The sequence below is a fragment of the Limanda limanda genome, chromosome 6, assembly GCF_963576545.1.
Source record: "Limanda limanda chromosome 6, fLimLim1.1, whole genome shotgun sequence".
NCBI lineage: Eukaryota > Metazoa > Chordata > Actinopteri > Pleuronectiformes > Pleuronectidae > Limanda > Limanda limanda.
Window position 1 is genome coordinate 24,214,397 of NC_083641.1, and position 18,687 is coordinate 24,233,083.

An 18,687-nucleotide genomic window follows, 5' to 3' on the forward strand; every position below is an offset into this window, starting at 1 on the left:
CTTCTCTCTCTCTCTCTCTCTCTCTCTCTCTCTCTCTCTCTCTCTCTCGCTCTGTCTCTCCTTCCTACACATGCACACTGCAGCTCACTGACCTGAAAACAGTTGCATTCCTGTCTGAGCTCTTTTCTCTTGCTCACTTTATCACTCCCTCATTCCTCTTTGTTTCCCTCGGAGCAGACGTTCTGACTAAGAGCCTTCACTTTGTCGTCTCAGTTCTCAACAGTTTGAATCAATTTTCAACTTTCGGAGGCATGTGTGTGTGTGTGTTGTGTATTTTGTGTAGCGGAGGAACTTTGAAGTTGAAACGCTCAGAAAATCCTAAGCGAGGAACATAAAGGGCTGTGAACTTGAAAAATGAGCTTCCACTGCTCTGAAACACTTCTTCACATTTCTGTCGAGCCCGGGACCTTTTGGGAAAAGAACGGCTCAGTTCCATGAGACTCGCCGCCATCAGTTGTGTTTCTGTTTTTGGCAGCTCCAGGCTGTTGGGTATCCAGGTGGGCTGAGAGGGCCACTGTGTGTGTGTGTGTGTCTGTGTGTGTGTGTGTCTGTGTTCGGGGGGGGGAGCGGCGATCAGGGCTGAGCCATGTGCAGCCCCTCTGCCCTGGGGAGACAGTTATGTATTGTAATGTATTCCAGTGACATCCTCCCATGCTGTTTACAGGGCTGAGCTGCCTTCATTAGCATGAGTTCACAGCCCGTGTCTCCTGACAGTTGTCCTTGGAACCCCAGGGCTCTTACCTCCAAAAGTTCACAGCCAGCGTAGCAGGTACAGGGGACAGCGCCCCCCCCCCCCCCCCCACACACACACACGTCTCCTCTGTGCTTGGTCTGCCCTTTTGTTCAATTATGGTTCAGAGGTAGAAGCACCCGCGACTCGCTGGTCGTATATTACGGTTGTGTTTGTGTCCCCGAGGTGTGTGTCCAGCGAGTGTGGCTGTGCATCACGCAGGCTGTGTTGTGTGTGTGTGTGTGTGTGGGGGGGGGGGACTGTGGCTGGGTATCATCATTCATCGAAAGAATCCAAACTGTGCCGTCCGACACAGCTTTACGAGAACTTTGGATTTGAGAAATAAATTATGGTTTAAACGACTTTATGATTGAAGTGGATTTAAAACCTAAACACACTCTAGTGCCAGTTGTTCCAGAGCTATAAGGTTACACTACAGACATATTGTTTATTCTTAAAGTCTTTTGAGGTTCAAAACCCTATAAGTGGGTTATAAGTGTACTATAACTTTCTATAAGTGAGTAGAATTTAATCGAAGGGGATTGATGGGCCTTGGTGGAGGTACATACTCTATGAGTGACATTCTAGTTTGTTGGTTGGTTTATTTGTCGGCAGTATTATGCAAAAACTAAATGAATTCACTCAAAATTTGGCGGAAAGGATGGGACATGTGCCAAGAAATAACCCATTCAATTTTAGAGCGGATCCAGCATTGTGAGATTAGGGAATAATTCATGGATTTTGACGAAACGATATATATTAAGGGGGCTGATATCTCGTATTGATTGAATTTAAGAGCAGTGTTTGGCCTTGCATGGTGTAGGTATGCACTCCACTTGTTACCCCATGAATTTTATTCATTTTAAATGGAATTTTTTTTTTGTACCTGGCTGAATAACATCTTATAACATCGTGTAAAACGATCTGTCACTCCAGAGCTCAGTGAGCTACAGCATTAGGAAAATAAACCATCAACCCTCTTTGTTCAATACACTGGATAAATCACAGATTATAAACCGAAGCATCGCTAACACCCAATTACTGCTTCCAATAATTATTCTCACATTATCCTGCAGCGTGTGTTGCACAACTCGAGAGGCTTTTCTTTCCCACAGATCAGACTCATGCCTCAGACCTGTTTGGCAGTTCCAGGTGACGGACGGCATTGTTTGAGAAATGCTGGAGCTCGTACTCATCTGCCAAATAACATCCTCCCAAACCAACTGCACTTACAATTACCTGCTGCTTGGCCATTCAGTCAGCTGTGAACGGTGCAGCCCTCCCTCCGCCTCGGGGCCAGCGCTCTGCATATTTGGGTGTCAGATACATTCATGCAGTGAAGTGTTTCATTAGATTCTAATGATTATTTCCCTGATTGAGTGACAAGCCGGGCGATGGATCTGGGGAAGCTAATCTTCCTCATAGCTGTTTAATTATGTGACGAAAATTCATATAGTTGGATAAAAAGGTGATGGAAGCAGATGTGGTTTTAAGATTTTGCTTCCTCGTCCACTGACTAACACTTATGAGATGTTTTAACGTGTTAAAGGTAATTTCAGGAGACAAGTGACACGAGAAAATGTTGTGTATTAGCAAACACGTTTTACATTATTTTTAAAAACGTAATTAAAGCCAATAATTGGAATTTACCTTTGTAACAAGATTCTGAATGAGCCGTGCTGAGATCTAGAAAAGTCTTTTCATAGGTTTCCCTCTCAAAGCTTCTGCTGTGACAGTTTCTCTGAGAGCTCATCATGTCTGAGAGTTGCTTTCTGAGTAACGCAGACAAACCTGGCTGCTTCCAAAGAACCACTCCGCACTTTTCTGTTCCATAATGGATCCTTCCTCAGCCTCACTTCCCCTCCAGTCAGGCTGCTTGGGAGCACTCCTGCTTCATCCTGAGTTGGAGCAACTTGATTGCATTAGACCGGAGCTGCACAGCGCCCGGCCTGTGACGAGGCAAGCAAGAAACGACTCAGACTCCTCCTGACAGTGCACCGTAGCAACACACTGTAATGTAATTTCTTTTGAGGCATACAATGCAATATGCATCTCATCGGGAGGTAGCTTAGATATAACTTGGAATGGACGCACTCTCTTCACGCTCAGACAGCATCAGCTACATTCTTCTCCCCTGAATCTACGGAGAGCAACAGCAGAAATGATCCTGATTGAATCTGAAGCCAAATCTGAGTTTGATCACACTTTGTCTAGTTGCGTAGATGTGTTTCACTGGGTCAGGTGTTACGCGAGAACGGAACTGGGAAAAGAGCCAGTGTGGAGCTGTCTGAACCAGTTGTGTTCATCGTCTGGTATCTGTGATCAGTTTGATGTGCAGTCGGAAAAAGGGACGAGGTGATTATTCCCTGTGGAATAAAGGTAAACAAAGTCTGATGTGGGCTCATCAGCAGATAGTGCTCTTGACACGATTAAAGATTCTTGAGCTCTTCTGAAACGATTGTGATATATTATCATAACTGGAGGTTTATTGCTGAATAAACAGCTAAGCAATCATACATCGCGTGTTTTACTGTGGCCTCAGAACTAAAAGTAGCTTTTCACTTTATTTCACGTGAAAGTGTGGGAGCAAGATTTAGCCAAGTTATGATGCTCTTGTCGTTGTAAGATTCTCTTTATGGCCAGTTTGTTTTAACATGGTTTCGTTTATCGGTCTGTTTTTACAGAATTGGATATAAGATTTGTATTAAAAAAGAGTCATTTGGTTTACAACACATTCTGTATGTCAAGGTGGAAGACATGACAGCTCCCCAAAAGTGAAGCCAAAGCATCACAATTGCCACCTAGTGGCTGGCTGCAGTATGTGTCATTAATCCTGCCTCCTCTATGTTAGTAGATGGGATATGTGCCAAACTACACATCAAAGTACAAGTTAAAGAGGGTTTTCTTAAAGAAGATTTCCATAATTTTAGGTATCACACTAATTTTTCTGGTAAATTTGGTTTTATTTTGTTTTTGTTGATATAAAACTGGATGAAATGTCACGATTAACCGTTGAGTCAAAGTCACAGATGGTTGAGGGTGTATCAATGAGACCTTGCAATCGTAGCTCCACACCCCCCGACACCGACAGTGGAGAAGCGTTGTCCATCCTAATATACAATATGTGATCCATAGTCTTTATGAACAGAAAGATGATCACAAGCAACCATCTTTGATTTTACATCCTAGCGTCATTTATTTGGGTTTTTCATACATTCAAGCACATCTATGTTTGTATGTTAACTTTAGTTTGACATTGTATTTGCTTTGTACAAATATACCTTGTATTTATCACCTGAGAAAAAGCCATTTGATCATTTGTCAACTCTACTTCATATTTACCTTTATTTTTGTACATTTCAGTGAGTTATTTGCTGTGTAACAATCTCAAATTCAGCTGTGTTAAAAACATAAATCTGCTCAGAGCAAATTTCCTTCAAGACGACAGCCCACTGTGACAAAGAATAACTGAAGAATAACGATGTGGGTGAACCGATACAGGTTTTCCTGTGCAGTGAGTATAATCATCCTGCCTCACCAACCACACACGCTTTCTAGAGGACAAAGTGAAATCATTCTTACCTCTACAGTGAAATACAAGTTCCATGAAAACGCCTTTTCATATTTACAGTACGCTCACACGGCTGAGCGCTTGGGAAAACTTTAGCCTCATTTATGTCGAACCAAATACAAGGAAATAACTTGTCAGTAAACATGTCTTGAATCCCGTCCCTGTAACCAAGTGATTCATTCTAGACGTGATTTGTGGTTCGTTAAGTCTCAGGAAAAGGCCGAGCAGGGTTACAGAGGCTTGATTATACTGAATTTAAAGCGTATATTATCCCTTTTAAGAACAATTATATTTTTCATATCCCTCACTGTTGCCTTTAATAACATGACTCACTTTGTCTTTCAGCTTCTGCTGGTACAGTGGATATTAATATAGGCAAGAAAAACACTTAAAATACTCTGTAAATCAAAAATCCTACCAATTTGCCATTTTGTAAGTTTTGGTGATAACAGCTGGTTGGTGAATTGTTTACTTGTCCCTCCCTGACGCTCATTAGTATGACCTGTAGCTGTCTGTCTTTTCCGTGTCTGTCACATGCAATACCTGCAGCTTTTATAGCTCTCTAACCCGCATCGGTCGAACTTGCAGCGGTTTTTACGGAGTGTGAGACATCTCGTGGCCTGCACCCCGATCCAGCTGCGCCCGAGACGTCACATGCACGGCTATTATCACATCATAAATCTGCACAGGCCTCAATAAACTTCTCTTTCAGTCTAGTCAATTGTGCTAACACTGATGTGGACTGCCATTAAATTTTAGGGAAGAACGAAAAAAAAAATAGCCCCATTAAATTTTGACTTAAAGCTTTAGGGCATGTGCTCGGTGCCACACATGGATGTGACCTTAATCGTCAAAATGACCAAGAGAGTGTGTGTTGCATGCAAACTGCAACCAGCCAAAAGAATAACAGTGTAGTTTTTAATAATGTTTGAATGGCTTTGTTGCTACCATTTTGATTTAAGGGGCTTTTATTTAATTTCTTCTGATCTGTGAGCTGCAGCTCTCAGGTAGAAAAGCTGCCACTGATGACATTACCAGTCTCCCTTCCCCCTCTGGAACCGACTCAGTCGCGCTGACTATATTGATATTGACTGCCAATATGCCTCCGAGGCTGTTATATTGGACGGGGTGATTGAAAAGGCAGAGAAGGCAATTTATTCACCACTAAACGTATGTTTAATGGGAGTAATTTTGTTGCCTTAAGAACACATGGAAATGAAACAGCCGCCAAAGGGCAAAAGCCCAGTGATGGTGTCAGAGCAACGCTGAAATTATTACGGAGTCTGAGGCTGAATAATGAACCACAACATCCAGGCTTTGGCCTAACTATGAAATAATTGGATGCTTGTCAAATATATATAACAATGATGTGATTCTCTTTCTGTTTATATCTTCTCTGTAATTAGGCGGCAGAAATGCAGTGCAACGAATCTGAAATTTTATAAGATTTCTGACATTTTCTGTCTTGAGCTCATCTCTGATTTGGCATTTTGAAGATTTTAAGTGAAAGGTTAGTTTTTAGGTTTTGGAAACTGTTTTCTTCTACTCTTTATTTTAATAAAAAGAGAAATGCTAAGGTAACTGTAGATTGCTCTATATTCTCTGGGTCCTGGTTACCCCTATAAAGAGGATCCAGTAACAGAATGGCACAGATGGGAGTAGCAGGGCTAAGTAAAGTTTGGCTTGGTGGGTGCGCTGGGTGTAAATCGGGTCATCCGGGGTTAATCCCCGTGGATTACCCCCAACATTTAGCAGGAGACACTCAGATCTCCTCCTTCCATCCTCAGTGCTCCGGCCTGCTCGACCCTGCCGACGTCTCCCTGTAAATTTCAGACAGGAGACGGCGCAGCAGGAAACTTTTTAGGGTTGGAGAGAATAATGGGGTCTGACAGTCAAATCCCAGAGTAAAGCTCCTTGTCTGCCCTGAACTCTCCCCCAGCCGCTCTGCTGGCCTCTCGGCATGAAGCCTAATGGAGAACCACTGAGAGTTTATCTCTGTTAGTATGCTCAGTTATGCTTTACTAGACCTTGTGCTAACACGAGGAATGGAAAAGCAGGTAATTTACACCATGCACCCAACTACAGATTACATCATAGAAGTACTTCATTGTTGTTACAGTTTTGAATACATTTCTCTGCCAAATGTCCAACATGAAAATCCGTCCGATTTATCATAGAACTACTGTGGTACTTACCAAACATGCATTTTCTATTTGTGCACTATACTATTATATATTATGTTTATTTAAAGGGAAAATGCACATGAACTAACGCGCATAGTAAAGTCCAACATGTAAATGTGCCCGATTTATCCATGCATGCTCGTTTTCATCTGCAGTCCCTGGAGGGTTGGTTGCATTGTTAAAAATAATAACTCAGACTCAGACACTTAGCACAAATTAATTTCTAGAACTAGAGAATAAGTTTAAAGATGTATAGATTCTACGAAGGTGTTATTCCTGTTCATACGGCTCCAGGACACATGTAGTAGAGGTTGGTCACTTTGATGTAAACTGTTTGTGTGGATTGCTGTAGTATGTTGATAATGATAGTTATAAATACATGTTTTCAGTCATTACTCCGACTCATAAGTTTTCTCTTTTAGCTTTGTTATTATGTTATTAGTTGATTAAATGGTTGTTTTATGAAGAGTTGTAACATTCAGCCAAAAAGGTCAATGTCAGAAACTGTTTCGTAGCTAAATGGTGATAAATTATAAAGTTTCCCAGTTTACAGTAAAAATCATCAGACCCAGTTCTGTATACAGTAAACTGGTCACACTCACTGCTCTGTGTTCCGTCAAGCTCGCAGAATTAGTTAAAACATCAAAACGGCAGAACCATGTGTGCGTATCAGTTTTCCTTGGCCTCGCAAAGTACATGACTTTACGAAAGCATACAAGAGGAAACTTGTGTAATTTCTTTGGGGTTGATTTGAGAGGAAATGTGTATTTTACTTGCGCAGGCGAATAATAACAAATTACTTCACTGCAGGAACCGAATCTGTTATTTCTTTATTTTCTTTCCAGCCTGTTGGCGCTCTGAATCCGAAGCGTGCTGCGTTCTACGCCGAACGCTACGAGACGTGGGAAGACGACCAGACACCACCGTGTCATTACAACTCCCACTACTCCACCGCTGCCACCGCCCTGCACTGGCTTGTCAGAATAGTGAGTAAAATCTCTCCTTCAGCCTCCATTATTGTGCACGTGTTCAAAATCCCCGAGTTAGTCAAGCATCTGAATAGAAATGAAGCCGAGTCCACATCCTCAGACGGATTTTATTCATTTCTGACTCTGCATTAGTTGATTGTCACTTGTCAGACTTGATGATGTTGTTACTTTGAGGTCTGTCGGCTTCTGCGCAGGAAGCGGCTCGACGTCTCAATTTGATTGGACCCGAGTTAGACCAATGGTGCTCAGAAAACACATTTCACAGGCCAGTAAGCCGGCATATGTGAACCAAATAAAGAGTGGCTGGGTAATGATTTACAGAGGCTGCTGTGACAGGTTTATGTGTTTCAGGCAACCCAGTGAGCGCCGGAGACGTGTCCATCAAGGTTACTGAGCACTGTCCTCATTTACTCTGCAAGAGAGCCAGGGAGCCACGCGTACTTCCAATCTATTCTCCGCAAAATAAGCCCTTATAACCTCCACGGCATCTTTGAGTTGGTATTCATTTGATTTTGACGTCAGCTTATTAATTTGAGGGAACTTTACCGGGGAGTTACTGTATTCCTCCTCCTCCCTCGTCATTAGCAGGAAGGGGCTGATGAACTGAGGGACCTCCCTTGACAGCAGTTAGATTGCCCTCTGTGGGTTTGTTCGCACAATCCCTTTCTTCCTCTGGTGAGTGATTCATCCGCACCAATCGGTCGCCATCCCGGGTTTGAGAAAAACCAAAAATTGGAGCCAATTATCATTATGGTTTACTGTACTCAGGAAGAGCGCTAATTAATTCTCCCTCAGGCTTAGATACAGTGAGTGACTGATCTCCACTGAGAGTCCGCTGCACAAAAGAATACCAATAAAATAACGATGATTATTCCTTATGAGCGAATCTTCACATGAGCGGAGTGTGTAATCCTGTTGGGTCGGAACAACACCCGAGATTTTCATTATCTTGATTATGATTAATTCAATCAAAAAGGGCGGAGAACACGAGATTTAGGACTTTACATTGTTGGTTTGAGACGATTTGTGACGTGTGATTCTGTTTCTCTGCAGGAGCCCTTCACCACATTTTCCCTCAGTGTCAATAACAACAAGTTCGACCACCCTGACCGCACCTTTTCATCCATTACCCGCTCCTGGAGGAACTGTCAGAGGGACACGTCCGACGTGAAGGTGAGACTCACAAGGAAAGCAAAGACCAAGTCCACGAAAGCACAAATCTAGATCTGAAGACCAGTAAATGTGTTATATTATGTTATATTTGTTTCTTTGCCAGTTGCTTTCTATAGCCTGGTGTTCTGGACTTGTGTGTGGGATGATGAATGATTCGAAATATCAATATGAACTGTATATTGCTCATTATCTCTCAGAAATATTGCACCATGGTATAATTGGGAGTATAGCCTCACCAAGCCTCTCACTTGCTTTGCTCCCCTCCTCATCCAATGTAGCTCAACAGGACTGCGAAAAAATATATACCATTAATTATAAATGCCTCATGCAAACAGCAAATCACACAGAGCCACGGTGCACTGGAAATACCCCGAGCACTTAGAAATGCACACTTGATTTATCTCCCACCGAAAAACAAACTATTCCAGAGACAGATTTTTGCATCTGTGCACGGAAACACTCATGAGTCTGAACAAAGGCAGCAGCGTCTGAGAGGAAGACAAAGCCTCCCCTCTGCAGATCCACGGCACAGTCACCGAAAAAACGCTGAACCCTGCTGATTCGCCTCCATTTTAGTCGGCTGCATAACACGCAGCAGGAATACACCACTGACCTCAAAGTGTCACACATCTCTAACACACCCCGCGCTGGGTAGTGTTGCCCCAGGCAATTAATAAAGCATTAATGACAAAAGCTATTTAAAATTTAGTCTTTTATGTAGAGACAGGGCTTTTACTTGCCAGGATCTAGGGGGGGGGGGGGGCGGCTAACAATCCATGTGAGGCAGAGGCAGAAAGCTGCAAGCCAGCAAAGAGAGTGAAGAGTCAAACGCCACCCTGTTAACAAATACAACCTACTTTCGACGACTTGTATGTCTGCATGCATTTGTTTTTACACACAAAGGATGGCTACCGATCTATTAGGAGAGGCGCTGCCCTGTGGAGGACGATGGTGGATTACTAGCTGCACTTCATAATGTATTAGAAGCAGGGAAATAGTATCCAAGCACTTGTTTGCACGGTGCAAACTGGTAAATTATAAAGCAGCGGCGTTACAATAAGTACAAACGTTACACGAGTCTTGTTATTATCTCTTTTATATCTCTTATTGTATTATTGCCGAATATATAACTTCAAAAATAGAATAAGTAAGGTGCCTATAAATATAGACAAGCACAGCCACCATGCTGTGACTGGGGTGAAGGTCAGCCACGGCCCAGTACACCGTGCACGCCATCGGGACTCTGATTAAAAGGCAGCTTGTTTTTACCGGGGTCCTCTCCTTCATTAACCCTGGACTTCTCCGGCAGTAATGACGACAAGAGCGAGGTCGGCTTAACCCCTAATGGGGATGACCTCCTGAAAGAGCAAGTCAAATGGAAACAACCCCGCGCCGGCCGGGCTTCACCTCCTCGACCGGCCCATTATTAATGTGCATCCGTATACCTCTCATTCGCTTGGTGGTGCAGGCACAGCCACCTGATGGGCAAAGAGAAGCAGGCTTTATTTTTAACACACACACACACAGACACACACACACACACAGAAACTGCCACCGTGCTGTCTGAAGGAGTCCAGCAGCACTACGCCGGTGACAGATTCTGACGAACATGTCATTAAGGTGACACAGTGTAAAGCGACGGAGGCTCGTGTGATTGACTTGTTAGCCCATTACGATGCTGTTGCAGAATTAATGGCTGCCATGGGAGGGTGGCTTGAAAACGGGGCTGGCAGGTTTAACGGCTTGGCGGTGAGTTACGGCAGGAAGTTTACCAACGAAGAGAGGAGGGAAAGTGTGGTTTTATGTGTGTGTGAGAGAGAGAGAGAGAGAGAGGGAAACAGGGAGGAATGGCTGCTGCACTCCCTTCCCTGTCGTGTGCGAAGGGTGAAATGTGACCAACAGCAGAGCAGCAGTGTCTCGGGCCTGCAGCGTGTCATGCTAACTCGCAAACTCTCAAACCGCCATGATTTACCGGGGGCCTAACAGCTCTGCACGTTATGTTTCCCATAGGCAATAAAACAAAAAAACTCCATTCCACCGTTAAATCTGACAAACACCGCGTTCATAAAACAAGGAGTTAATAAAGTGTCCTGCACCCTCCTTTTATAATCTGGGTCTAAGAGACAGACGTCAACGTTCAGCTTGTCTCGTGTGGATGTTTTCTAATGAGCGAAGGTCCAACATTCCTGCTGTGCACATGCCTCATTGTGCAGAGGCTCCTCTCACTCGTCCTTCCTGAGCTAAATGATCAGGAGGATAATGGAGCAGAGCGGAGACCTGGAAATCACAGGAAATATACATGATTATTGTGGCAAATACCTTTTCTTAATAAAATAGCACATAACCCATCCGAAGCACGCTATAGTTTAGGGATTGATTGACTTAAGGAGGATGGTATTAAAGTTAAATCATTGTTTTTAGATGGTACAGCTTTAAACAAATGGAAAACAAATGCAGAAACATTTTATTTCTGTCTTAAAGTGTTAACTCCAGTCATAAAAATGTACGTAGAATGAGAAACGGTTCCCTGGAAGAGGAGAAGACTTATCCTAGACTTTAAAATGCTTTGTAAAATGGCCTCCAGTCGACATGCTGTGTGACTAAAGGGTTAAAAAGAATCCCACTCAAATCCTGTAGAAATAGTGTAAATATTTCCTCTCTTCGTCAGTGTATGAAATCACACCAGGGTTTTCATGTGGTGAGGCTCCCTCTCCGAACCCACTTCCCCTGCACTGTGAGGTCCTGACCCCATCACGAGAGCCAGCGAGAGAAAACCCAACTCAGTCCCACTTTCATATAACACACCTAACACCTCCGCCTGGAATAACGGGACTAGCACCTCTCGCCGCCTCCTCGTGGCCGGGTTCAGTTTGTTTGTGTTACCTTCCCCCTTGGATTCTCACTTCATCTCAGTGGGACCCCAGAACTGTTATGTCTCTGTTTCTTGTGGCTCGGTCCTCGCGTGAGACATTCATCGCACTCCGGCCGAGTTGTTTGGGGATTTATGGGTAAAAAGTGTGATATTAAAGCATCTCTCTCTTCCTCTGAAACCGCAGGAGCTGATCCCTGAGTTCTACTACCTCCCGGAGATGTTTGTCAACAGCAATGGTTACCACCTGGGGATGAGGGAGGACAGGAGCCTGGTCTGTGACGTGGACCTGCCGGCCTGGGCCAAGAAGCCTGAAGACCTTGTTAGGATAAACAGGATGGTGAGGGTCAGACATGGGTCCAACATCTAATCTCAATGTGTGATCATTCCCCCCCCTGTCAAGAACCTTTATATAGGATTTTACCTAACAATATCTTATAAGAAAGCCCTGATTATCTATTTCGGGATATTAAAGCAAATTTTTGATCATTTTCTACTGCTTGTCTCTTTAAAACTCATTTTATCCAGAAAATAATTCAATAACAGCAAAATTCCAACTAAAACTATCGGGATAAATTGTTGCTTCAGTAGATATTCTCCATGTGCTCCTCTGCAAAGCGGCATGGTGATACAGTGGTTAGAACTATCGCCTCACAGCAACAAGGTTAAGATAAGATAAAACTTTATTGATCCACACACCAGGGAAATTCAGCTGTTTGCTTGACTTGGGCTTATCTGTGGTAAGTTAACATGTCTGCTTGTTTTCTCCGGGTGCTCCGACTCGAACAGTTCAAACACATGGAGATTGGGGCTATGTTAATGGAGAATCTAAATGTATCTATAGTTGTGAATTTGTCTCTGTACCCTGGTGTTAACACTGGTGACCTGTTCAGGGTGAACCGGTGTCAGCTGGGATCGACTCCAGCTCCCCCCATCGACCCTCAAAGAACAAGTGGTATAGATAATAGATGGAGGGATGGATGGACTCATATACTAACCTGACTATCCACTAGAAGGGATGATACAGTAAATACAGTGTGATCTACCTTTTCAATTCATTCTTTACTTTTCTACTTCCCCTCACAAAGTAGTGACTCATCTTACTTCTTCTCTTGCTTCTAACCCATGTCTCCTTGTCTTATTCATGATCCGTCTCTTAAAGTGCAACCGCTCGATACCAACACTGTACCTCTGACCCTGTGATGTCACTGAAGGACAAGGCCGAGGGCAGCTGCATCACAAATGGCTTTTCCATGTATCGTCCTGTACATTTGAAATAAATTAGATTGTTAAAGTTGGAAGAAAAGTCCAATATAACAAAGCCATTCAACATGCCCATGTTAACAGGCCTTGCTATACTCTGTAATCACTTCACACCAATGGCATAGAATACCATATATGTCTTTTTTGCATTCAAATAGCCGGTTATTGCAGAAGTATTAGTAAAATTAGTAAATTTACACTTCAGTAGGTCTTTCCCCACTTTGTAAATAAAGCCTAACGAGTGGGTTCGGCCTAAACAGCAGAGCATCATGGGTACTGATGTTGGGAAGACACCAGGGTTCAGTGAATGCTTTGTTTCCTGAGGTCAGGAACAGACTGTGTTTTCGGACCTCGTATAAAAGAGGCAGTGGGAAACACACTTGACCTTTTCAGCCGGAGTGACAGAGCTGGGCTGGTCTTACGGAGGTGACCTTTCCCCGTGCTGTACCCACGCTGCCTGGCCGAGCTCTGTCGGGGGGGTGCACGCTGGCAGAGGATGGGAGGGTGGGAAGAGGAGAGAGAGGGGAGAGGCTGGGAGTTGAAAAAGAGGATTTCAGTGGATATTTCCCTCCGTGTTGAAGGATGCATGTGTGAAGTTGCTTTGCGTTGTTACACTCGGACCAGCGTGGTCACATGACCAGAGAATCACAGTCATCTGCCCCCGTTCTCTCTCTCTCTCCTTTGTTCTGCTCCCTAGCTAGGCCATCCTCTTGCTTCCTCTATTATTTCATTTCTGTTAGTGCCTCTCTCCGCCTGCCTCCCCCTCTCCCTCTCTCTCCCTCTCTCTCTTTCCTTCCCTCTTTCTCTCTGCTTCCCTCCCTCTCTCCCTCTCTCCCTCGTCCTCCCACTTCCCATCTTTGCATGTGCCACTTTCAATTGTGGTGATATGCCCTGTGGCAAACTCTGCCTCTGTGTGCTCCAGCAGGCTTTGTTGGTAATGGCTGTTATTCCTGACGCGAGGGGAGGAGTGTAAATTCCTCCAGCAAAGCCTTCCACTAGCATGCAAGGGAATTACATTGTACTGTATTGTGGAGCGATACATCAACCCCCCCCCCATACACAGCTTCTTATAGGTATATTTATAATAATCATCAGACCTAAACCTTATCACATATCGCTCACTAACACTCCCACAAGAAATCTAGTCTCTCTTCTCTCTCACAGGTCATTTTGTCAACGTTGCCCTTGCAGATGGTTTTATTAGATAGATAGATAGATAGATAGATAGATAGATAGATAGATAGATAGATAGATAGATAGATAGATAGATAGATAGATAGATAGATAGATAGATAGATAGATAGATAGATAGATGGATGGATGGATGGATGGATGGATGGATGGATGGATGGATGGATGGATGGATAGATAGATAGATAGATAGATAGATAGATAGATAGATAGATAGATAGATAGATAGATAGATAGATAGATAGATAGATAGATAGATAGATAGATAGATAGATAGATAGATAGATAGATAGATAGATAGATAGATAGATAGATAGATAGATGGATGGATAGATGGATAGATAGATAGATAGATAGAAGGATAGATAGATAGATAGATAGATAGATAGATAGATAGATAGATAGATAGATAGATAGATAGATAGATAGATAGATAGATAGATAGATAGATAGATAGATAGATAAATAGATAGATAGATAGATAGATAGATAGATAGATAGATAGATAGATAGATAGATAGATAGATAGATAGATAGATAGATAGATAGATAGATAGATAGATAGATAGATAGATGGATAGAAGGATAGATAGAAGGATAGATAGATAGAAGGATAAATAGATAGATAGATAGATAGATAGCTAGATAGATAGATAGATAGATAGATAGATAGATAGATAGATAGATAGATAGATAGATAGATAGATAGATAGATAGATAGATAGATAGATAGATAGATAGATAGATAGATGATACATAGATAGATGATAGATAGATAGATAGATAGATAGATAGATAGATAGATAGATAGATAGATAGATAGATAGATAGATAGATAGATAGATAGATAGATAGATAGATAGATAGATAGATAGATAGATAGATAGATAGATAGATAGATAGATAGATAGATAGATAGATAGATAGATAGATAGATAGATAGATAGATAGATGACTTTATTCATCCCCGAAGGGAAATTAAGTCGTCATAGCAGCCGGTATATTTGAATACAATAAAATACAATACAATAAAATAAAATAAAACAATATTGAGGTAGAAAGAATAAAAACGGAAACACAAGATAAATAGGTAGATAAGTATAGTATAGTTTATAGTAAATTGGATTCCTGTTAGTACTGAACCCTGTTTCTTTGTCTCCGTGCTAAAATAGCTTGTTTGGCTTTTTCAATAGACAAAGAAAATGTGATATGAGAGAAATGTCCTGAGTTCAGCTGATAACATTACAGAATGTAGCTTTTGTTCCGTCTTTAAAACTAATTAAAAACTCATCTTTATTTCTTTGAATGCACAGTGAATTTTTCTCTTATAGCCTCTGTGTAATTAGCATTGTGATGTTTGATGCCGATGTACTGTCTTGTGCGCTAAAGTCGTATTATTGTGGTCACTGTTGTGTGCGAGTACAATTTGTGTTGTGTGTCTTCTGGCTCGTGTTCCCGTGCGCTGCTGGTACGCCTCTCACCTCTAATTGCCCTGTACACCTCTGACAGGCCCTGGAAAGCGAGTTTGTGTCATGTCAGCTGCATCAGTGGATTGACCTTATTTTCGGCTACAAGCAGCGCGGCCCGGAGGCGGTGCGCGCCCTCAACGTCTTCCACCACCTGACCTACGAGGGCTCCGTCAACCTGGACAGCATCACTGACCCTTCGCTCAGAGAGGTACAGCACACACAAACACACACACACACACGCTCTCTCACGCACATCACCATGGTAACTACCCCCCTCCCGCCCCACCCTGGCTCACCGTAGGCACAACTTCCTGTCTCTATTTGTCCTGGCATGCGCTGGAGCTCCAGGAGCATTCATAACATGCATCTGTCAATCAATTATTGTGTCATGCATGTGTAACCCGTGAGAGAAACTGGCAGAGCCGCTGACTCATCAGGTTTACGTTCAGATCAGCCATCGTTTCCTGATAAACTGGGATATGAATTTCCCCTTCTCTCACATAATCTCTCAACATCTTTCCGCGTTATTCGTCGATCTTCCTCCCGTCCGGGTTTCTATGCTCCTTCCTTGTATGCACTGTAGACTGTAACATACTGTAGACTGTAAAATATACTGTAGACTGTTATATACTGTAGACTGTAGCATACTGTAGACTGTAAAATATACTGTAGACTGTTATATACTGTAGACTGTTATATACTGTAGACTAATATATACTGTAGACTAATATATACTGTAGACTGTAACATACTGTTGACTAATATATACTGTAGACTGTAACATACTGTAGACTGTAATGTACTGTGGACTGTAATATATACTGGAGACTGTTATATACTGTAGACTGTAATATACTGCAGACTTTAATATACTGTAGACTGTAATATACTGTAGACTGTAATATACTGTAGACTGTAATATATTGTAGACTGTAACATACTGTAGACTGTAATATACCGTAGACTGTAATATACTGTAGACTGTAATATATACTGTAGACTGTAACATACTGTAGACTGTAATATACTATAGACTGTAATAGACTGTAGACTGTAACATACTGTAGACTGTAATATATACTGTAGACTGTAATAGACTGTAATATACTGTAGACTGTAATATACTAATATACTGTAGACTGTAATATACTGTAGACTGTAATATACTGTAGACTGTTATATACTGTAGACTGTAATATACTATAGACTGTAATATATACTGTAGACTGTAATATACTGTAGACTGTAATATACTGTAGACTGTAATATACTAATATACTGTAGACTGTAATAGACTGTAATATACTGTAGACTGTAATATACTGTAGACTGTTATATACTGTAGACTGTTATATACTGTAGACTGTAATAGACTGTAATATACTGTAGACTGTAATATACTGTAGACTGTTATATACTGTAGACTGTAACATACTGTAGACTGTAATATACTGTGGACTGAAATATACTGTAGACTGTAATATACTGTATACTGTATTATACTGTAGACTGTTATACACTGCGATCAGATCAATGAATCTGACTGCGCCCCTGGATCAATCGCCACAGGTCAATCAGTCAATAGATTGAGGGAGTGAATCCTCTTGTTTCTTAACAAACTAATTGAATATCTATCAGCGCCGACCCGCACTATACTTGTGAATAGCTTAATTGCGTTCGGGGGGGGAAAAGAGGACCGGAGACCGCAGCAGCAGCTGGCGTGCATTGTGGCGAGCTCGTCTCTCCCTGTGATATCCACCATCTGCTGTCTGCAAAACAAGTCATTTATATACTGTCACTTCCAGGGGCGCCTTTATTTATCAAGTGACCACTATGCAAATCACCTGCAGAAGATTTGGCTGATCTAATTGCCAAACCATATTGTGCGAGCTTTGGAATTCATCACTTTCAGAGGGATTTTTAGATGTTGCCTGTTTATTTTGTGTGTGAGGGGGGGCGGGCTGTTCCCCCGAGAGATGACAGCGCTGTTAGTTAGTTGCACGTTAGGAAACCTGCTACTCAAGACTCCCTAATTGTGCCCAGTTGATGCAGCCACAACTGTGACACGTGGACGTATTTGTGCAGGAGGAAGAAGTTGGCTCAGCTAATTGCAGCTGATGTAATGTGGAGATGACGAGCACTAATTAAGACGAGCCTTCACCGCAATCACGTTTCCCGTTCCGGACGAGCGCTTTTTCTCCCACGTAATCTTAAAGTAAAACCTTGAATTTGTAATATTTTAATCTTAAAAAGTACAGTTTGTGTCTTTGGGTTCTATCTCACGTTAATGGGAAATTACTTGATTCAACTTTCAACTATTAACGTGGAGATTTGGTAACTGATTTGCTGCAGGACTTATTGTGCCATTCTTCCCGTCCCTTGGCTGAGCTCATAGCGGCCGGCGTGCGAGCTTCCTGTCTGAGTCACTGGAAGGTGCAGCGTTGGAAAAGAGCCCAATGAACTTCTGTCGAAATGTGACGATCGACTCCGGCGATATTGATTCATTCACGGGAGCCTGACGGGTTGAAACTGCCGATCGGGCATTAGTCACAACAATTATAGCGTTTTGAAATGTCAAGAAATTAGAGGTCGTGAGAGATCATCTCCCGTGCGAGTGTCAGAGGGAGATGATGACACTCCTCTGTCTGACACGCCACTGGGCCTCTGGATGAGGGTGGGGGGGGCAGGGTGACAGCTCTACTGGGCTCGCTGCCGGGAACAGCGGCCCGTCGCTGTGACTCTCTCTCCTGACAGCCTTCTCTTATGGAAAAACATGACAGCAAAGCCTGGATTCCGGCCCTGCTGTGCCACTCAGAAGTAAACAGACAAATTATTCATCAGCGGGACTCTATTCCTCCTGAGCTGCCACTGTCCCTCCCTCCCTCCCGCCCGCCCCCCCCACCCCCTCTGGATAAACAAAGATGGCGAGGTGTGCTGGGGCTTTTCCAATGTGAAGAGCTTTGAAAGCAGTTAAATTGATTTCACCTTGATATTCTCATGATGATGGGGACAAAATGAAGGAAAGTGTTTAAAGGCTTGACCCTAAGGATACGTCACTACCTTTTTATGTATATCCCATATCATAAAGGATTCCGTTTGCATCGCCTGTGATGAGAGCTGCATCACTTTCCCGTGGACACATTGTTTAGGACTTGGCTCCTCCCACGTACAGTAGTATGTGCACATGTCAAACTGCTGAGCTGTCAGTCAGGAAACACCCTCGGGCCAATTCTTCCTTTGTGCTTAAGC

At 42.7% G+C, this 18,687-nt stretch overlaps 1 protein-coding gene across 1 annotated transcript in view; it reads left to right on the forward strand.

Annotated features, from left to right (window-relative positions):
- LOC133003401 (neurobeachin-like) overlaps positions 1 to 18,687 on the forward strand; it is a 187,641-nt gene that overhangs the window by 151,903 nt on the left and 17,051 nt on the right. Inside the window, exons 45-48 of the mRNA XM_061073124.1 lie at positions 7,330 to 7,470; positions 8,527 to 8,646; positions 11,703 to 11,855; positions 15,479 to 15,646. Coding sequence (XP_060929107.1) covers positions 7,330 to 7,470; positions 8,527 to 8,646; positions 11,703 to 11,855; positions 15,479 to 15,646 — 582 coding nt within the window. The remainder of the gene's footprint in view (positions 1 to 7,329; positions 7,471 to 8,526; positions 8,647 to 11,702; positions 11,856 to 15,478; positions 15,647 to 18,687) is intronic.